General features: G+C 41.2%; 2 protein-coding genes across 4 annotated transcripts in view; both read left to right on the top strand.

Annotated features, from left to right (window-relative positions):
- LOC141117699 (NACHT, LRR and PYD domains-containing protein 3-like) overlaps positions 1-22,891 on the top strand; it is a 2,363,088-nt gene that overhangs the window by 1,908,066 nt on the left and 432,131 nt on the right. The window lies entirely within an intron of this gene.
- The window catches only part of LOC141117536 (NACHT, LRR and PYD domains-containing protein 3-like), a 387,369-nt gene that overhangs the window by 17,967 nt on the left and 346,511 nt on the right, over positions 1-22,891 (top strand). Inside the window, exon 2 of the mRNA XM_073610435.1 lies at positions 20,488-20,598. Within this exon, the coding sequence (XP_073466536.1) occupies positions 20,544-20,598 (55 nt within the window). The 5' untranslated portion in view covers positions 20,488-20,543. The remainder of the gene's footprint in view (positions 1-20,487; positions 20,599-22,891) is intronic.

Here is a 22,891-nt window from a genome sequence, read left to right as displayed (position 1 = left end):
TGTGTCACCGGAGGGGGGGAGGAATCTGATGAGTGGAAGTTCCACTTTTGGGTGGAACTCCACTTTAACGTATTGTGCTTCCCAACATGTGCCGCTTTGCCACTGAGTGACACACCAACATCATTCTTCAGCGAAAGCTTCCATGTCACTATTCTGTGTCTTCTCTTTTCCCGTATCTTCATGATGAGGTGCAATACAGGCAAGTGTGTCCATTCACTCACCATTCACCAGCACACATTTAGAGCAACATATTAACCAGCTTTCAGAAACAGAGTCTCCAGGAGGGCCTTAACCTAAAATACACATATATCACACTATACCATAACATAAACCAACCCATTACCATAGTATATGCATATATATATGATCCATCAAATTACGCACCCTGCTCCCACCTCCTATAACCCTTTACTGTAAATACGGGTCAGGATTAGGCAGGCTAGCTCACAATGGCCTTTCTTACCACAATTTTGGTACAACAGCTGTATTTCAGGGATCTGAATTGGCAGCAAAGCCTCTAACTGGTACGAAGAGACCCTACTGTCAATTTGTTCCTCAACTTGCATAGATTAATGGGAGATCCTTCTATATAAATGTTGAGTCCAACAACACATAACAACTTGAAACATTGACAAACCCACAAAATTCCATCTCTGTACCTGGATTCCAGAGACCATGCCCAGGGAATACCATGCACCTCTACCTACTGTTAGATTCAAGGAACACCCTAGTTCCATGACTAACATTACATCAGTATCCTTTAGGACAAAGAAACAAACTCGTCTATGTCCCAAATAATACCCAGGTGCTTCCTTCCCAGCAATGATCTCTCCATCCAAAACCCAGAGTGAAATATCTTCCCAACATTTCTCGTTCACCACTGTGTATTGACCTGGCACACAAAGGACATCATGGTCATGCTTCCGATGAAAGGACATATCAACCTGCCACCAGCTTCTATCCTCTCTGATCACATGTGGGTAATTTAGCCTCAGATGCAACTAGATAGAATCCCCAGTCAGTAAGCCCATTGATACCACCAAATACACAGACTGAGTCTGCACTTCTGTATATGGGATAAATGAGGAAGCATAATATCTCTCATAATCCAAAGTAGCACAGCCCATCCAGGCATTCGACTACCACCTTGGACTAGTGTAAGAGATGTGTTTTGGCAAAATCTTACTGAGCTGTGATGCTAACTTATAAGGTCACAGCCCCTCATACAGAGACTGTACATTCAGCTTGAAGTTGGTTGATACCTCCACCTGCCCCTGCGTGCATGCCAGAACCCATGACAGATTTCTGTCCTGTACCATCACATTCTCTACCAACCTTTCACCATGGTTGACAAAATCCGGAGCCACTTTAACCTGGGTATTTAAGTGACTTTTTTGAATGTTATTAAGGATGCCACCAATCTCTCTCAGTAACAAAGTATGGCTGAGAGTTTGTTACAACCTCTCAGGTGAGACATCAACCAGGCGTATCTCCCCCATATCCAGCTCTGGTGTCCCACATGTCCAGTAACAGAGAACCTCTCTGTAGGACTGCTAAGATTGACACACCACCCCTACAAGGAAATTTTCACTCCATTGATGTGTCACCCGGCCAACAGACATCTTACTTATGCGTAAGTGCCAGTCTCCTGGGTACCTGCACCATATTAATTCAGTTATGTTAATACATGTCACACAATAAAAACCTTTCCTTCTTTCAACTCCCTCCATAAAAAAACATATTTTACATTTCTTGTTGTGAAGGATTGGATAGGTTATATTCCTTCCCCAACCTCCAACCCATTGCACTTGTATTCACAGTACTTTTCCATTCATAAATGACAGGAGAGACTCCGGCAAAATGTTTCACAAGCCTCGTTGCTGGGCAAAGCCTTTCAGATTCAGCATTAGCGCTAAATTGTCCATAAGAAAAAGAAACCTTGTATTGCAAGTATAATTGTGAATATTTTTGTTTGTCCCTTCTCCCCTGAATGTTTATCAGAACAAATTTGCGGTGTGATATGGCAGACAAAATGCCAACCAGATGAAAACCTTTCATCTCTGTTCCAGAGACCTCTCCGATCTCGCTCCACCAGGACTCTGGAAGTGAAAAACAAGAGCAGAATCAAATTCTTATCCACAATATATGCTCGCTTACTATGTTTACTTATAGTTCCCTCCTTATTACCCAGGAACCTAATATTCCTGGCTTCTGACACTCTGAACAAATTATCGAATGATTTCTTTACGGTGAACCCACTCTAAAATGGATCCCCATGGTAAGAGCAAAAAAATAAAAAATGAACGTGAATGTTGCTTCTCACAAATTCTCAATTTAAATGCAAAAAAAAAACTGCATTTATCTGTACCTTAAGACCTATGCACTAACTCCCCTTTCAGGTGGACCAAGCCTAAACCTTTTTATCTTTTTCCACCTGAATGAAAATAAAAACAAAGAAAAAAAAACTACAATAACTCCAGCAGCTAGAATGGCTTCCTAACAACTCTTGTCTTAAACAAAATGTATTCAGCTGCTAATTGAGGACATAGCCAATGAACCCCCTTTCAGGTGGACTAAACCCAACATTTTTTTCACCTGAACAAAACAAAAATAAAATAAATGAATAAACAATTAAAAACAATGACAAAATAATAAAAAAAAACCAAGAGGGGAAAAAAACCCCATAATAATCACAACAGAAAAAAATTAAAAATTATAACAATCCAGAGGCTTATCCTTGAAAATACTAAAAATGTATCAAGGTCCTCTATAATTTTCCAAACATGAAGGGCAAATCTTTGAAACTCACATCTAAACCTTATTCATAGCAAAGACACATTAACCAGAACATTCTTACCATCCATGCAACTTTCTAAGGGCTGCTAACATTGTTTCCCCCAATGCTATATTTGAATGAACATACGGCTACCTCCATTTCGAGTTTATGCAACTGTTCTACATAGCGATGCCTTTCCTGTCTTAATTGACTATTTACAGTTTGTAGTCTCGAATTTGGGTCTTAAAAAGGGAAACAGGTTTGATTACTATGGCCTCTATGCCTTGGATTGATACCACATCTCACAGAATAAAATTCATAACGCCTTGGTATAGTTTTTGGGTAGTGCGACCTCCTTTGCATATCATTATTAGACATCAAACAATACCTAGCTATGTAACCCCCCTTTTTACAAACAAAGCACTTGAGAACTGATCTCCCTGCATAGGCCCTTCTCTGAGCATATGGTGATGGAGACTCACATTGCTGCATAACATTACTATGATTGGAATCAACAGATTTTACACTTTTATTGTCTGAGTATTCACTAGCAATGGACTCATCAGAAGTCTCCACTATTTCAACTCATTCAACATTGATTCCCACCATAGCAGCATCACTTGCAGCAACACTAGCATTTGGCTTTTCTACATGTTGTTCCAGAGCCTCTATCTTTGCTAAGCACTGAGCATGTGTGGAGGATAACTCCATAATGGCAGACTGGGCTTCATGTAATTCCTTCCTAAGGAGTATTATAATATGTTCATTCTCAGCCTCTCTCTGATTCAAAGAGGCAATGCAACTTTCTCTTTGTTTACACGTTTCCTTTTAAAAAGTTTTTTAATTATAATAAAGAGTATAAGTAACATGCATCATCCCTTTCTACTAAGGAGAATCTTAGTAGAAAGATCAAGGCACAGAGAAAACATAGCATATACAATATTATGGTGGTATTCTAGGTTTACAAAGGATATCCTAAAGAATAATGTAACTAGACAATGTCTGGACAGATCCCTTAATATTTCTACTTTAAGGTTAGTAATGAAGGATACAAAATTTTTAGGCATGACTAAGGGTACCTAGACTTTTAGACAAAAAATCGCTAATTGCCCTGGAGCTCCCACACCCCAAATGGGTACAAACTGTGTGAGTGCTGCCAGGACTACCGGCTATTGGAGAGAGAGAGTTAATCTAAGTACATTGTTAGGAGATAACTCCAGACAGAGGAAATTCACAATCAAAGATTATCTAGTCCCTTCTGGAGAGCCTAAACGTAATGTCATCCTTGATGAAAAATTGTTAGATTGTAATAATTGGATCTGTTCCAGCGGTAAGTGAATTTAAACAAATAGGCAAAACCATAACAACTTGTGCCAAATACAATTTGGTAGACAATTACTGGAGAGAGGGATTTATGGATCCATCTCCTCCACTCCAGTCTCCACTCCAGTCTCCTTATCAGCCAGAGCTGATAAGGAGACTGGATAATAGGAAAGTAAAGAAGAGAGAGGAAGATACAGAAGGACAAAATGAAGAAAAGAAAGGGACACAAAGGATGGGGAGAGAAGGGAGGGGTAAGGATGGGAGAGGTACCTGTTTCAGAGATAGCTAAAACGATTATACAGGATTTCCAACAAGAGCTCTTCCAGTCAAATGAGTAGAGCCCAAACTAAAGGGAGATCCCCACATATTGGGCCCAGGGTTCCCAAATTAGCTTGAATTTCTCAGTTTTATCAAGGATTGTGCTAGAAATTCTTTCTTGGAACATAATCCAAGTAACTTTCTGTTTGGTTAGATGTATAAAGACCTTTGGAGACTTCCAGGCCCTAGCAATCGTCAGTTTAGCTCCAGTGAAGATATAATGGGACAGAATCTGATTATGTTTTGATAAGTTGGAGATTTTCTCGTTCAGGAGGGCTATTGTCGGTTTTTGAGATACTGTAGAGCCTGTGACTCTGCGGATGAGTTGGAAAAGTTTATTCCAAAAGTTCATAATCTTGGGGCACTCCCATAAAGTATGTAGGAGTGAACCTAAATGTCCACATCCCCTGAAGCATAGTGGGGATGACTGTGGGTAAAATTTGGCTAAGCGAGTTGGGACCAGATACCAGCGTGACATAACCTTGAGGTCTGCTTCAGTGAGGGAAACATTTAGAATCCCCTTGAAGGCGCTTGAAAAGCGGTAGTGCCAAGTGTCTAGGTCCCAATTAAACTCAAGGTCATGCTCCCAGCTCTGCATATAGGACGTTTTGTCAATTGGCTCTGCCAATGCTGCATATATCAGGGAGATACCCCCCTAATGTCCATGGCCGACGAACACCATTGTTCATAAGGGGTAACAGATAGTGAGGCTGACTCTTTGGGAAGTATGGAGTGTAGGAAGTGGGTTATCTGGTGTAAGCAAAACTTCTCTGAAGTGGGCATTTTAAGTTTTGAGACGCATTGGGAAAGTGTAAGAGGGCCACCTGAATTGACAAAGTGTCCTATGCAGTATAGTCCTTTATCAAGCCAACATTGAAATGCCTTTATATTCAACCCTGGCGTAAATAGGGGATTATTAAAAATGTGAGCTAGGGGTTGCCACTTGGATGTTAAAGTATTAAGTTTGTGTAATGAGTCGCATAGTCCTAAAGAGTGAGAAAGGGTAGGGGACATTATCAGGGGTCTAGTTTTAGGGGAAGTCCAAATAAGATAATCAATAGTGAAATTGGGGACAGCCTGTCTTTCTATTGCCAGCCAATCAGGCTTAGGTCCTCTGGAGTAGATAGCTGATATCTGGCTTAATTGAGGTGCCTGGTAATACCACCAGAGATTGGGTAAGCCTAATCCTCCCTTCGGTCTGGGCCTGAATAGGGTTTTTTTTTTTAGGAAGTCTGTGGTTTGATTTACCCCATGTAAATCGGACTATGGATGCCTGTAAATTTTGAATTTGGAGTTTGGGGATCGGTATAGGTAGAGATCTAAAAAGGTAGAGGAGCCGAGGGAGGAGAGTCATTTTGACCGCATTGATCTTGCCTAGCCAGGACATTTTGTATAGAGACCATTGTTTAAGATCATTGTTAAGCTTTTTGAACATCGGAGGATAATTGTATTTATACAAATGGGCAATGTTAGAAGGTAGGTGCACTCCTAGGTAAGGTATAGTGGAATTGCTCCAAGCAAAGGAGAATTGGTTCCGTAGTCTGCCAACCAATGACACTGGGGCTGAGATATTAAGGGCCACTGACTTAGACATGTTGACGACCAACTCTGCTATCTGACCAAATTTGTGAATTAGTTGTAATATATTAGGGGTGGAAATTAGGGGAGAAGTTATAAATAGAAGAACATTGTCAGTGAAGAGCGCGCATTTATGTGTGATTTGGCCGCATTTGACTCCGTGAATGTCAGGATGGTTCCTAATCGCCATAGCCAACGTTTCAATTCCTATGGCAAAAGGGAGGGGGGATAATGGGCATCCTTGTCTCGTTCCCTGGGAGATGGGAAAGGGGTCAGAAAGGTGTCCCTGAAGCTTGATCTGGGCTTTCGGTTTAGAATACAGGGCTTCTAGGAGGTTGATGAAGTGTGATCCAAAGCCCCATCTTCTCAAAATATTAAAAAGATAAGGCCAAGTAACAGTATCAAAATCCTTTTGAAGGTCAATAGATAGGATAAATCCTTCTTGTGCAGGATTGCCATCCCATCCGGATTTCAAGAGGGAAATGTTGTCTATAGCTCTCCTTATCTGGTCCGGGCCCTGACTCCCCGGTATAAAGCCTACTTGATCTTTATGAACATAGGACCCTATAAAGGATCCTAACCTATTAGATAGAACTTTGGTCAAGATTTTAAGGTAGTTATTAATTAATGATATAGGTCTATAGTTGCTTACTATAATTTGATCCTTACCAGGTTTGGGGATGACCGCGATGTAAGCTAAATTCGCATTTGAGTCTAAGGGAGAGTCTTTGTTTAGGGAATTGAAGAACCGGACCAGATAAGGGACCAGTGTCTCTGAGAAGTTCTTATAATAGTGTGTAGAAAAGCCATCAGGGCCTGGGGCTGAACCTTTTTTAGGTTCTTTTATAACCTCCCCGACCTCTTCTTCAGAAATGGGATCTTCCATTATGGAGCGATGTTGATCGGAGATTTTGGGAAGGGGGAGATTATCCAGAAAGGGATTGAGTAGGTGTGTGGTGTCGGTCTGCAGTTCAGAATATAAGTTAGAGAAGAAAGAATGAAATGCTTCGAGAATATGTTTTGGGTTCTGGGTCAGGGAACCATTTAGAGATTTGATTTAGGGCAAGGTATAGACTCTGTGTTTAGGGGAGAGTTTGGCTGCAAGCTGTGGGCCAAATTTGTCCGAGTGGAGATAGAATCTTCCGCTTACCCATTTTAAATGTTTTTCGGCACTGGAAGTGAGAGCCGAATTTAAGGCAATCTTAGCAGCATCTAAGAGTCCTAGGGAGGTGGGAGAGGGATTGTGTTTATGTGCTTTCCTAAGGGATTGAAAGATTTTCTCAAGGTTGGCTATGTCCAATTGTTTCTCACGTTTGAGACGTGATGCTAGTTGAATAAGATTACCCCTTATGACTGTTTTATGGGCTCCCCATAGTGAGCTGGGAGAAATGTCTGGGGTGTCATTTAATCAAAAGTATTCCTTTAAATCTCTTTTGATCATCGTGGTGTGAACCGGATTGGAGAGGAGAGTTTCATTAAATCGGCATTGAGGTGGCTTCGCTTGATGCAAAAACCCAGTGATTTTAACGGATACCAGGGAGTGGTCCGACCAAGGAACCTCACTAATAGATGCTTGGGAGGCTAAGTGAATGTCTGAGGAGTGGAGGAATATGTGGTCTATGCGAGCATAAGTCCTATGAGGGGCAGAAAAGTGGGTGTAGTCTGTAGATGAAGGATGTAACTCTCTCCAAGAGTCTATCATACCTAATGAGTTAAAATAGTCTAGCTATCCTAAGGCTCTGATTGGGAGGACATTTGAGTTGGGAGATATTTTGTGAAGATTTATCTAGTAAATGGTAAAAAGCCACATTAGAGTCACCCCCCATGATCACCTTACCTTCAAGATGGTGTGCAAGGAAAGTTAGCATGGAAGAAAAAAAGGAAGCTTGTCATTTATTAGGGGCATAGTACGAGATGATGGAGAAAATTGTCCCATTTATATCGCCTTTTACTAGAATGAACCTACCTTCTTTGTTTTTAATGGTTTGTGAGTGTGTGAAGGATGTACGTTTGGAGATGAGAATGGCTACCCCTTTCTTTTTGTCTTCAGCATTGGCCAGAAAGTAGGTAGGAAAGCTGTAATGCAGGAAGGTAGGGTCATAGCTTTTAGGGAAGTGGGTTTCCTGGAATAGAATGATGTCTAGTCCCCTGGAGTGGTAATTGTGGAAGGCCTTACATCTTTTAATAGGGGAGTTTAGACCCTGGGTGTTGTGGGAAGCTATTTTTAAAGATGTCTGTTTGTTGGTGTCAACAGCCATGGACACAAGGGGAGGAAAGCAAATGTAAGAATGAATCTCTTACCCTACCCATACGAGAGAATTCATCCTGCTGGGCGAAATCGGACCATCTTGGGATCAGCGGAAGCCTGAGTCGTTCAGCTCTCCCTGTAGATACCTGGAAGGGAAGAAAAAGAGACATAGGGGACAGGGGGAGGACCAAGAAAGATAAAGACGGAGAAAGCGAGAGAGAAAGGAAAAGTCCAGAATATGAACTACCCTGGACTGTTCGAATGCAGGGTTGGAAAACCAAGACCTGTGCCGAAACTCTAAATGTATTAGAGTTTGGAAAAGGGGCAACCCACAATTGGGTTGCAGGCCTGGTGTCACTAAGGGGAAAAAAAACTCCCCAAAGTAACAGCAGGTGGAGTGGCATGCAGCCCCGCTCCGGCCGCAGAGCACCCCATGAGAATTTCAACCAGGGGCGGACCCCCTAATGTAAAACCAAATATCATATAGGAGGTGACAACATAATATACAAACTTAATAAAATAAAAAAGGAGAGAAAGTATGTAAGAGTTTCTAACCAAATGCAAAATAAGGTGAGTAAACATTATACAAGCCTTTTTTTATGACAGCCTGAATGGCACGGTATCAGGGGAAGGGGAAGGGGGGAGGGGGAAATAGTTAGGGGAAGAAGGGAGGGCAAAGCAGGGGAAAGGGTAGGGAGAATGAGGGAAATGTCCTATTTTCAGGACTGATTCAGTCCTTACAGTCAGAGACCAGGGCATGGTTGGGAATTAAAGTACCTCTGGGGCAGAGGTTATTGTGGGCGATTCAGTCCTGGGAAAGAAAAAATAAATAAATAAATAAAATGAATGACTAGGAAGTCTCGTGTAGGACTATGCAGGTGTGGGTTAGGGCCTCACACCTTCCAAAAATCTGGAAAGGATGAAAAAATGTAAGGTCAGACCCCTGAGGGGCCAGGTGCACCTGGAGTTCAGCGTGGGGTGAAAGAGTCACGGTGCCTTTTGGGTGGTTGTTTTACCCACAGTGAAGTGAGTGGGCTAGTAGGGGGGTCTCTTGGAAGAGCTTAGGCGGTTCTCAGATTGGTGCATAAGAAGTCCTTGCGATATGAATCCCAGTTGAAGAAGAATACGTTCACCATTCTGGAAGTTTGTAAAGCTGTAGGAATTGTCCCTATACTGGAACTGCAGGCGAAAGGGAAAGCCCCATCTGTACTTGATCATCTTCTGGGATAGGACATCTAGTAGCGGTCTAAGTGCTCTCCTTTTCTGGATTGTAGTGGGTGAGATGTCAGCGAAAATTGGGATTTTATTGACACGGATAATGATATTATCACGGTTGCGGGCCCTCTTCATTATCTCTTCCTTTACCCCAAAAAAAGGTGGTTTGAGAACAATGTCCCACGGGAGACCATCTTGGCGGGGAGGTTGCAGCACTCTGTAGGCCCTATCTATTTCAAGTTTGTGGTCCGGGATGTCAGGGATAATGTCCTTGATTAGAGATCTGACGGTATCATGTATGTCGGTGTTAGATTTGGGAATTCCACGGACGCGGAAGTTATACCGTCTACACCTGTTCTCCAAATCATCTAACTTAGAGAGTGCAGTCTCAAGTTGTTCTTGAAGAGACTGAATGCATGAGGTATTCTGGTTTGTGCGTGCTGCAGTGTCATCTACAGCCTGTTCAATTGCATCCATTCTGGCTCCCAGGCTCTGGATGTCAGCTTTGATTGAGGATGTAATCTGTGCTGCATTTTGAGCTAGGCCAGCAGCCAGCATATCAGAGAAGCTGCTTAAGAGATTGGCCATATCTGGAGGATAATTGGGCTGCCATGGAGAAGTCTGTATTGAATCAGGTAGGCCGTTTGGGGTGTTAGCCAGGGGTGAGTAGGGGTTCTCACTTTGCAATCTATCCAACAGTGAGATAGTGGAGGCTGGGCATGCAAGTAAGCCCTGGGAGGTTTGTGGGTTACTCACTATTGCTGGAGGTGGCAGGAGGAGAAGATGCTTGCATTGCTTCTGTATCTCCGCATAGAGGAGCTGCGGCCGCCATCTTGGAAGGCTCAGGGGCGTCTATGCCGAAGTTTAGCTGGCGGTTAACCTCCTTCTTTTGGAGGCCTCCAGACATCCAGGCAGTTGCCCACCACTGTCCTGTGCCTGTAGAGGGTCTCCCCGCGGGGATCTGCTTTCGTTAGCTGGCGTTAGGTGCGCTGGATGGCTGGAGCGGTGCAGAGCTCCCAGTTAGCGAGGCGCTCCGGAAGTCCCACACATGCGCACTCCTCCTGCCTTTTTTCAAAGACGTCTTATGTTTTATAAGATCATTATGAACATCACATTGTCTCAATAACTTATTAAATTGTTGCATTAAAGCGTTTCTGGCATAGTGTTGAATTTAACACAGGCATGTTTTTTAGGAAAATCTTCAATGACCTCCATTGATATGCTAATTAGTCTACACTGAGGCTTCTATACACAGCAGCTGCTTAGACAATGCACACAGTCAATGCACACAGATAAAAGCTGTTTAAAAGCTAACTTTGACTTGTAGTTCTACAGCACACAAGGCAGGGCACACTCCTAATTAATGCTCTACTATTACCACTGACTTTAGCCCCCTTAGATCGTAGGCCACATTGAACTTCTATTGGAACAGGGAGCCATTTCACTCTCACGTGGGGAATAAAAAAAAAAATCAATATTTCTCCCACTTTCTCTTCAAAGATTTGTGGTTTATCCTGTCAATCTGCAGGCTACATAAGATAACCAAGGGTGACCTCACTTGCCAGCACACTTGACCAGCTACACAGGCCTTAAACAATTTGCATTAGCAAATTACAATAAACGTTAACATATACACATATACCAGCCAAAAATCTCACCAGGTTTTGCGTGTCTGCACACTGATGAAATATTTCATAGAAGTTTCAGGACCTCTCACGCAGGGCTTGAGAATTCACAAACCAATGCAAATCTTGTCCACAGTAGAGAAGGCTTTCAGTCCTGGGTGTAGTTGAGGACTCATTAGCTTATAGGGTTTTGGTTCTGTGCAGAAATAAATTCCACACACCCTCTGGGGTGCCAATTGAAATAAAATGCTAAAATTAAAATAAATACTAAAACAAATATTATTCAAGGGTGGTTATGGTATTTTTGTGTTCACTGGAGGGGTATTCAAAGTCCTATCACTTATTCTGTTTTGCTATATACTTTTCCGGTGACAACCGAAAATTTGTGATTTCCTTTCACTTTCAATAATACTGGAAAACGGGACAAATAGAGAGGTTGGTGAATCTTCCTAACAGCGACACAGACCCCAATCAAACCTGACAGGGGTTCTAATCCATCTCCACTCCATCCAAAACTATAAAAAACGTTTTGCCTTTAGTTATATTTGAAGTAAATCAGCCCCAATGATTCTGTGTTTTCCCATATTTCGGTGTCTATGCATTACTGTTGAGAGAACTCATCCAAAAATTTGGAGACTCCACCAAATTGGTTATTATATTTTTACATTCCTTACCACTTCAGTCCTGGAAGGTTTTACCCCCTTCATGACCAGGCCATTTTTTGTGATACGGCACTGCGTTGCTTTAACTGACAATTGCACGGCCGTGCGATGTTGTACCCAACTAAAATTGATGTCCTTTTTTTCCCCACAAATAGAACTTTTTTTGCTGGTATTTGATCACCTCTGCAGTTTTAATTTTTTGCACTAAAAACAAAAAAAGACAGACAATTTAAAAAAAAAAACAGTATTTTTTACTTTCTGCTATAATATACATTCAATAAAAATATGTACAAAATCTAATTTCTTAATCAATTCAGGCCAATATGTATTCTACTACATATTTTTGGTTAAAACAATCCCAATAAGTGTATATTGATTGGTTTGCACAAAAGATATAGCGTCTACAAATAATGGCATTTTTATTTTTATGTTTACTAATAATGGCGACAATCAGCGATTTTTAGCAGGACTGCGATATTGCGGCGGACAAATCAGACATTAAATGACACTTTTTGGGGACCAGTGACACTAACACAGAGATCAGAGCTAAAAAAAATGCACTGTCACTGTACTAATGACACTGGCAGGGAAGGGGTTAAGATCAGGGGCAATCAAAGGGTTAAGTGTGCTCCTAGGGAGTGATTACCAACTGTGGGGGAAGTGCTTAGCTGGAGGAAGAGAGAGATCACTGTTTCTGCTTAGCAGAAAAACAAGAGCTCTCTTCCTCTCTGACAGAACGGTGATCTGCCTTGTTTACATAGGCAGACAGCCATTCTGCCTTTCCTGTTAACGATCGACAGGTCCCGGTGGACATCGCATCTGCTGAAAAACGCTGATTGGCTCCCGCTGTGTCCACGTTGTTTAGCGCAGTCGGGTCGCCCTGATGTAGTATGTGTGGTGGGCAGTCCAGAAGTGGTTAATTACTGCATGCCGGACCACTACTTAATTACCGCATGCATTTATGTATTTCCTTCTGTGAATGGATGTTAACACACTTTTTATGGAGGTATTTACTGAGTGGTTTTGGTTTGTGAAGTAAATAAGTCATAAGGTGATAGTGAATTGACATTTTCAGCATGAGATAATTGGGAAAAATGTGTCACGTGATTCAATTATCTCATGAGATATTCTTTAGTGAATGGAGCCCCTTCACACAGATCCACAGCCTGTCAGCTCTGAGGAGAGCGATCTGTGTTCCCAGAATGGAGGAACACCGATCGGTCTCCTCCCCTTGTGCGTCCCCTCCCCCTACAGTTAGAATCATTCCCTAGGAAACATATTAACCCCTCCCCGCCCCCTAGTGGTTAACCCCTTCACTGCCTGTCACATTTACACAGTAATCAATGCAATTTTATAGCATTGATCGCTGTATAAATGTGAATGGTCCCAAAAATGTGTCAAAAGTGTCTGATGTGTCCGCCATAATGTCGCAGTCATGAAAAAAATCGCGATCGCCGCTAAAAAAATAAATAAATATATTTTTTTTAAAAATGCCATAAATCTATCCCGTATTTTGTAGACGCTATAACTTTTGCGCAAACCAATCAATATACGCTTATTGCGATTTTTTTTTACCAAAAATATGTAGAAGAATACGTATCGGCCGAAACTGAGGAAAAAATTTGTTTTTTTAAAAAAAAATTGGGATATTTATTATAGCAAAAAGTAAAAAATATTGTGTTTTTTTCAAAATTGTCGCTCTTCTTTTGTTTATAGCGCAAAAAATAAAAACCGCAGAGGTGATCAAATACCACCAAAAGAAAGCTCTATTTGTGAGGAAAAAAGGACGTTAATTTTTTTTGGGTACAACATTGCACGACCGCGCAATTGACATTTAAAGTGCGACAGCGCTGAAAACTAAAAATTGGCCTGGGAAGGAAGGGGGTGAAATTGCCCTGTATTGAACCGGTTAATTAAACTAATGTCACTCAACTGGGTGGGCTCCCCTGCTCTGTGCTCTGTGCCCCAAGCCCACCCTTTTTGAAGCCTATTAGAGCCACGGGCTGTAATAATCTCAGAGTGTCTGCTCAGCTAAGGACTGACAAGATAGCGGTTTGTATTTCTGCAATAAATCCCCCACATTCAGTTTGAAGAAGTTTGTATTAGAGGTAGTCCTTTCATTGTTAGATCTTTTGATTTCACACATGCTTAAAAACACATTTTAGGCCTGAAGATTAGATAAAATCCCCAAAATATAATATATTTTATGAAAATGGAGACCCTGGAGAATAACATGGTGGTCGTTCTAGTTTTTATAATGATAGGTTACTTCCACATTTTACATTGTAAAGGTGGCTTCTCCTAGGTTTTATAATCTTCATATTGTCTTGTTGATTTATCAGGATGTTTGTTCCCCCAACATTGCAGCAATAAGCTGATCACCATTTGTTATTATACAGCTCCATCATACAGATTCCACTACACATGGAGGATAAATACATACAGCATAAGGAGAGGTACCTGATTAAGGTGTCCATGTTTGCATGCTCATGTGTGATCCTTTCACTGAATATCTAGGATTCCGCTTCTATGGATGCATACAATCTATGAATATATTGTGTATAAAATGCCAGTGATCCATTGTGATTGGTCCTTTTCCTATGGGGTCCAAAAAAGCTAAATATTCCAGTATACCTGTATACCCCACCGGTTGGGCATGGAAGCAGTCCACCATTATTTGAGTCAAGAATTGTCTCTTACTGATTTCCAGAGGAGTTATATTATCAAACTTTTAGAGTTTGCCACTAAACACAACTACTTCTGGTTCGATAATCGCTTTTATCTTCAGCAGAGAGGCTTAGCAATGGGAGCTAAATTTTCCCTCAGCCTTGCAAATTTGTTTATGGCCAAATGGGAGGAGGATGTCGTCTATTCCCAAGACACACCATCCTTGGTTTTATGGGCCAGGCACATCAATGACATCCTCCTCCTATGGAATGGCAGTGTGGACTCTTTGAAACAGTCTCTTTGAACTCAAATGATAGAGGTATTTCCCTGTCTTACGAGTCCAGTCAAAGTAAAACTTTTTGGATCTCGAAACTGAAATTAAGGACCGACAGTTCAAATTTAAAACTTACTTTAAACCCACTGATCATAATGGCTTTATCCCCAGCGATAGTTGCCATCACAGATCTTGGCTTTGCTCTGTTCCATTGCGCAGAAACTGTACTGAAACAGAGACCTTCAAAATGCATGGTCCTTAGACAGAGGTTTCTTGATAAAGGTTATCATTCAGTTGAAATAGACTCTGAGTTACAGAATATCTTAGATGTTGAGGGGATTCTTTATTGGTTGCAAAACCTTGACGCGAGCCAGATGATAATTATAAATGGTCTATGGTGATCTCAAAGTGATTATGAATAAACTTTGGAATATTCTTAAAAGTGACCGTATTTTTTGTACAACATTGCCCGACCAAGCTAGGGTTATTTTTAGGGGTGCTCCTTCTCTACAGAGTAGAATAACACCCAATATTATTAATCAACCAGTCCGTAATCCTTTTTTCATAATTTGTTCGTTATTTCCCATGTAAAAAAATGTGATGTTTGTCAATACAATATATTGGGAAGGCGCAAAACTGTTGAGTTTAAATCTTCCATAACTAATCGCGTGTATCCCATCAAACATTTTTGTACCTGTGCGACTAAACATGTCGTCTATTTGATCACTTGCTCTTGTGGCAAACAATATGTTGGCCGAACAATTTGAACATTTTCTATCAGAGTTAATGAACATATTGCCTTAATTAAAAGTGGGGTCACCAAACATAGTGTGCCTAAACACTATAGACAGTGTCATAACTAGGGATGAGCCTGATTTTCAAGTCGAGCGTAAGTTTGACTTGAACATCGGGTGTTCACCTGTTCGCCGAACAATATGCGGTGTTCGCGGCAAATTTGAGAGCTGTTAAAGTCTATAGGACACTAACATGAGAAATCAAAAGTGATAATTTTAAAGGCTTATATGCAAGTTATTGTCATAAAAAGTGTTTGGGGACCCGGGTTCTGCCCCAGGGGACATGGATCAATGCAAACATTTTATTTTAAAACTGACGTTTTTTCGGGAGCAGTGATTTTTTTAATGCTTAAAGTGATACAATAAAAATGAAATATTCCTTTAAATATTGTGCCTGGGGGGTGTCTATAGTATGCCTGTAAAGTGGCACATTTTTCCCATGTCTAGACAGTACCACAGAAAAATTACATTTCTAAAGGAAAAATTGTCATTTAAAACTGATCGCGGCTGTAATAAATTGTCGGGTCTCAGCAATATAGATACAGATAATTGAAAAAAAGAGCATGGGATCCCCCCATCCATTACCAGGCCCTTTGGGTCTGGTATGAATATTAAGGGGAACCCTGAATCAAAATTTTAAAAAAATTGCATGGGGGTCCCATAAAATCCATACCAGACCCTTATCCAAGCACGCAACCTGGCAGGCCGCAGGAAAAGAGGGGGGACAAGAGAGCGCCCCCCCTCCTGAACTGTACCAGGCCACATGCCCTCAACATGCGGAGGGTGCTTAACATGTTGATGGGGACAAAGGCCTCATCCCCACAACCCTTGCCTGGTTGTTGTGGGGGTCTGTGGGTGGGGGGCTTATCGAAATCTGGAAGCCCCCTTTAACAAGGGGACCCCCAGATGCCGGCCTCCCCCCTGTGTGAAATGGTAACTAGGTACAAGTACCCCTACCATTTCACAAAAAAGGTGTCAAAATGATAAAAAAGACAAGAGACAGCTTGGGACAAGTCCTTTATTAAAAAATAAAAAAAATGAAAATGTCCCACGAAGTAAGTTCACGCTGCCCGATGGACTGAAAAAAAACCCCTGCAACCGATTCGCCTCTATGGGAGGCTGCCGCCGACTGACGTGTCTTCACTGTGACATCTCTTATATAACTGAGGGCGGGGCCACCCGGGGACGTAACTGGGTGACCCCACCCACTCTGACGCCACGAGGAAGGACCTGTCATGCTGTATTGTTATCACAAGGAATGCTTAAATTTTTTGTGTCAGCAATAAATCGATCACTTTTTTTAAAGAACAGTGTAAAAGTAATAACATTAAAAAAATGTAAAAAGCCCCCGCTTCCCCGTGCTCACATGCAGTGGTGAACACATATGTAGGTCACACACAGATATGTAACCATTGATTGCACCACACATGTGAGGTCTCCATGCAAACAAGTGCAATAATTCTAGCACTAGACCTCTTCTGTAAGGCTAAACTAGTAACCTGTAGAGAATTTTAAAGTGTCGCCTATGGAGATTTTTAAGTACCATAGTTTGGTGCCATTCCACAAGCAATTTTAAAGCATGACATGTTAGGTATTTACTCGCTGTAACATCATCTTTCACATTTTTCACTAAAATTGGGGTATACATTGTGTTTTGTTTTTTTTAGTTCATTAAAGTGTACTATTTCCCAAAAATTGCTTTTGAAATACCGTACTTCTGCACAAAAAAACGTGTGACATAATAAAATTGTAATGACCGCCATTTTATTCCCTAGGGCCTCTGCAAAAAAAAATATAATGTTTTGGGGTCCTAAGTCATTTTCCAGCATAAAATACAGATTTTTACTTGTAAACAAAGCGTGTCAGAAAAAGATTGGGTCTTTCAGTAGACTTGGGTTGTAATGTCATTTGAATAATTTTGCTGCCAGAGCAATTCTTTTTTGTACGTACACACGTTTAAAAATATTTAGGCCCGATTACTCAAAACCACTAAAACTGATATTTACAAAAAGGAGAGACCCTGGAGAATAAAATGGTGGTAATTTCAATTTATTATGTAACACATTATTAGCACAAATGGTTTATCAAGCACAAAATTTCAGTAGAAAACACACTAAAGTTAATTTTAGGGCACAGAAATGCAATATGTTACCCGATTGTTGGTACAATATAAAAGATGAGATTGTGCCGAGTAAATGGACACCCAATGGGGTTAATTTACTAAAACTGGAGAGTGCAAAAACGAGTGCAGCTCTGCATGGCAGCCAATCAGCATCTAACTGCTCCATAATGTCAAGTCCTAAAACTGCAACAAACTTCCATACTGTAAATTTTCCATAGGCAATGCTTTACAATTCCCTCCAGGTCATCAGTTTAGAGTTCACCGTTATCAATGATCCAATAATGATTGCTCTCTCCGGTGTGTGTGGTGATATTTGTAGAACATCCCGGCTTTTACAGAATGATTCTCTTTCTATGGTATAGACCTGGTGACAGGGACACCTTACACCCATCACACATCTACATAACACACAATGGAACATGTGATGGAAAAAAATGCAAAAACATGCAGTAGATCCAGCAGTGGCGGCCCATCCATTAGGGGCACAGGGGGCGCCGCCCCCCTAATCCATGCACCCGGCCCCTAATTTACATGCAGGGCACTGGGCGCATGGATTTCAATGGTGGTTTGTTTGCTGCCCCCCCAAACAATAGAGCACCAGCCGCCACTGAGATCCAGTAATACAGGAAGGTGAAGTCATGGAAATCTTCTCCTTTCCTGCAGACCTGGTCTTGGCCTTCTACATGGTATGAGCTGAAATTCTCTTTATCTAGAGGTGGAAGGATAATGTACCCCGGACTGCTGCACCAACTACTTGGTCAGTGAAGGCCAACCATCTACAGAGGTAAGTACTGGGGGTGGGGGATGGTGCAGGCTTCATTTCCTTTTTTTTATAATTGTATTTTTATTAAATTTTTTAAAAGTTAATCAAGATGTAGAAACAAAGTCACATTAAAAACAAAGATCACCACAAGTGCATCATCCCAATATACAAAGAATGTGATGTTACAAATCACGTAATGCAGTATTAGAATTCACAAGGGGAATATTAGCAATTAAAGGGTATAGAAAGTCCAGATATAAAAGAAGGAATATAGAAATACAAGAAGCACACCAGGGATGTATATTGTAGCAGAGCACTGAAATGGTTAATGTGAAAAAGAACAAGGTGGCGGGGGTCAGCGAACCTTAGAGGAAGACCATATTCAGACCGGTCCCAAACCTCCCTTATTAAATTACAAGAGAGTATCGCCTACAGTGGCAGTAAGGTGTCCTTCCTGGGTTCCCTGGAAGAGTTCAGTAAAGGTGGCAGCGGGAGGGGAGACCCCCTTCCCCTGCCTGTAAAAGTAATCCAGCGACTCTATAGCCAATTGGATTACTTTTACAATGTGCAAAATCGTTGGCTAAAAAAAATGATATTGCAGATGAAACAATGACTGAGATCTCACCCTTCCCATCCAAGGATGTACAGGTATGTCCTATGGGCAGGGAATGGTTAATTCTACTCATTTATTCCCAGGAAAAGTGATTATTTTCATTATTGTTATTTTTCAGTTCATTTTTATGGGGTGCAATTATGTGAGCAAAGATATATACCTGTATGTTTTCATATAAAAATGTCTGTGACTGGACAGTGAAAGGAGAAGCAGCAGCGATAAGCTCATCTCTCCGTCACTCTGCTCTCTCCTCCTATCAGCACGCTCCTTGTCAGCACATTAACAGATTGGCTTCTTCTGCAGGAGAATAATACCAGGTCAGATTAACCACTTCAGCCCCCTTAATGACCAGGCCATTTTTGGCCATACGGCACTGCGTCATTTTAATGGACAATTGGGCGGTCGTGCGATGTTGTATACAAACAAAATTGATGTCCTTTTTTTCCCACAAATAGAGTTTTCTTTTGGTGGTATTTGATCACTTCTGTGATTTTTATTTTTTGTGCTATAAACAAAGAACAACAATTTTGAAAAAACGACAATTTTTATTTCTTTTTGCTATAATACATATCCCAAAAAAATATATAAAAAAACAAAATTTCTTCATCAGTTTAGGCCGATATATATTCTTCTACATATTTTTGGTAAAAAGAAAATTTCACACTAGGCGTATATTGGTTGGTTTGCACAAAAGTTATCGCATTTACAAACTATGGGATAGATTTAGGGACTTTTATTTTTTTTTATTGTTTTTACTAGTATTGGCGGCGATCTGCACTTTTTAGCAGGACTGCGACATTGCGACCAACAAATCTGACCCCAAATGACAATTTTTGGGGACGAGTGACATTATTACATTGATCACTGGCAGGGAAGGGGTTAACACTAGGAGGCAATCAAGGGGTTAACTGTGTTCCCTGGGTGTGTTCTAACTGTGTGGAGGATGGGGTGGCAGGGACATGACAGATCGCTGTTCCTGATGACTGGGAACATAAGATCTCTGTCATGTCATCTGTCAGAATGGGGATCCACCTTATTTACAAAAACAGATCCCTGTTCTTCCTCTGTGCTAGGCGATTGTGGGTCACCGGCGGACATCGAGTCTGCTGTCCCGTGGGCACGCTCTGGCAGCTTGCAATGGGTGCCCTCCCACTATCATGCCTGCATGTGCCGCCGTACAGCTACAGCGATTTGTGCAGGAGAGCCGACCTGCCGCCGTATAACGACAGACTGGTCAGCAAGAGGTTACAATACTTCTTCCATATAAAATACATTTAATAATATATTAATGATGACAGACTTGTATTCATTTGCATCCTTTATCTCTGCATGGATTGAGAACAAGCAGTTTATCTCTCTCTGGATCTCTTAGTTTTGGAAATATTATTATAAAAAATAAAGTTCCACAAAGATTTCAGTCTGCGGCAGGAAATGAATCCTCAGACATATTACATCCGAGGGATCTGGACAACATAGTAACCATTAGTGACAATGTATCTCTGTGTCTAGGTGTTCCGTGACATGACTGGAATTCAGATGTAGAAGAACTAAGACCGAGCAAAGAGATGGGGGGGAGATCGTCAAAGAAAGAGAAAGAGAAAGAGGAAGAGAGGATCCCCGGTAATCACTGTTTGTCTTTTATTTCTCTGATCAGTTTTAATGAAATATGACAAATTATATGGAGCATCAAATACTGAATACTTCTACTAATCCATTTAATGTGTTGATATTTGATGGAAGGTCATCTATATTTTCGAATTGCTATGTATCGGCTTTTTCCAATCAGGGTGTGTTCAGGTTTCTTCAGGGGTTGCCTTAGTCAAAATGCCCAAAAATGATATACAAGCCAGCGGGTGCTTCAAGTCTAATGATCAGGGTTGCCGGCTATAGCCGGTGGCTCTGATCATGCAGGAAAAAACAACAGGCTGATTGTACACAAGTCGATTGATAGACCAGCTCACCCATATATGGATCAATATTCAGCCAGTCCCTGCTGAGCAGCTGGCATTGTGATCCATAAATGGCCGACTTAGCCATAAAATGTGACATTTACCATACAATTTAGGCAAATGTGATTACTGTATTTCCAATTCTTACATGTTTATTATAATGAGTTCATGAGTTCGACTCGAACTCGAAGCTCATCCCTAACAGGCAAGCTTATAATAAGACTTAACTGTAGGTACACTAAATATCTCCTAAATGTGCACCTTTTAAGAGATTTTTACTTTAGTAGCAGCCGGTGATGTCACACGCGCATGCACACTGTGCTCTGAATGGATGGTTATGTTCATTCAGAGCTCTAGGCTGTGACTCCCAGGTACATGCACAAGGAGTGAAGTCTCCACACTTGGCCAATCAAACTCCTGAAGCCTGTGAACCTGAAAGGAAGACTGGATGAAAATAGAAGCTCTGGCAGTGGTGACAGCGCATGCTGGAGGGCTTTATTTTAAAGGTAAGTGTCATAATTATGATGGGGTTAGCTCAGCAGCAGATGTGTGTGACCCCCTGGATGGATTCACTACACGAAAATTAGGCACAGCAAACAGAAGGTGAAAAAACAAAGGTACGGTTTATTTACACTATTTACAATGGTCCAAAAACAGCAAAACAAAAACATGAAAATAAATCCTTGCCAACTTGGCCACTTACTACACACAGGTTTCCCTGGCTATCAGCTGGGTGCAGCCTTGTGCTGTCCTCAGCACCTATCTCCCTATTAAAGAGGCTTGCCACACAGGCGTTGTCTCACCACAGACAGGTATCACACTACCCAGTATAAACAGGCACAAAACTGGTTCCAGAATGGAGCAACTTCCTTTGCATGCTGGGAGTTTTTGTAGAGGCCTTAATGAGCCAACTTAATTCAGCTGGGCTCATTACCTCTACCCCTGCAGGACTCAGCACTTCCCCCAAGTGGTACAAAATCAGTGTAAAGCCTGAATCTGGGACAAACATATTTGCCATACTGGATGCAACCAGATGATTTTTTTTTTTATATATTAATTTTTATTAAGATTTTTTCATACATACAAGTTATGAAAGTATACCATTTGTCCAACATGGGATATACCACTGTACATTTATCAGATACACAAGATGTTAAGATATTGCAGATTATTCAGTTTAAGAGTTGTAGATAACCAATATCCTGGGACAAATAGTTCTTATCGTTTATGCTTATGTTACAAATTTGAACTTCAAGATGGAATAGTTCCATTTAATATTGCATTAACTGTGGTGATTAAAACATATCACCATTAAAACTGGTAAGAGAGAAAGGGGGGGGGGATGGAGGTAAGGTAGAAGGTGAGAAAGGGAAAAAGGTAGTGATTTGACCTTCAACTGGTCTACAGGAGACAGAATGATTTTTATGTATAAAATAGAGAGTTCCACAGTTTCCAATTGGAGAGATATTTTGCGCCATAGCCATCTCTATAAGCTAACATTTTTTCATAAACAGATATCGTGTTGATCTTTGTGATGATTTCTCTGATGCTGGGGATTTCATCTGATCTCCACTTACACACCAACAAGGACCTGGCGGCAAAAAGTATATGCATCGCTATAGATCTCACTGAGATTGGGTATTCTGACATGTTAATGCTTAGAATGGCCTTCTCGGCAAGTGGAGTTGTAAAGACTCCTGTCGTTTTCGCTATTAGTTTAAATATTTCTGACCAGAAGCTGCGAATATGCTTGCAGGACCATAGCATGTGGGTCAACGTTCCAACATGGTCGCAGCCTCTCCAACACAAATTAGAATTTTCTCTGGAGAATTTAGCCATCATGTACGGTGTATAATGCCATCTTGCTATGAGCTTTGCCGCCAGTTCCTCATAGTTGGAGCACCTCGAAAATCTATGGTTACATTTAAATGCGGATAACCACTGATTATCTGTAAACGTCTGTC

The sequence above is a fragment of the Aquarana catesbeiana genome, linkage group LG13 (genome assembly GCF_042186555.1).
Source record: "Aquarana catesbeiana isolate 2022-GZ linkage group LG13, ASM4218655v1, whole genome shotgun sequence".
NCBI lineage: Eukaryota > Metazoa > Chordata > Amphibia > Anura > Ranidae > Aquarana > Aquarana catesbeiana.
This window is presented reverse-complemented; position numbering and strand designations above follow the sequence as displayed.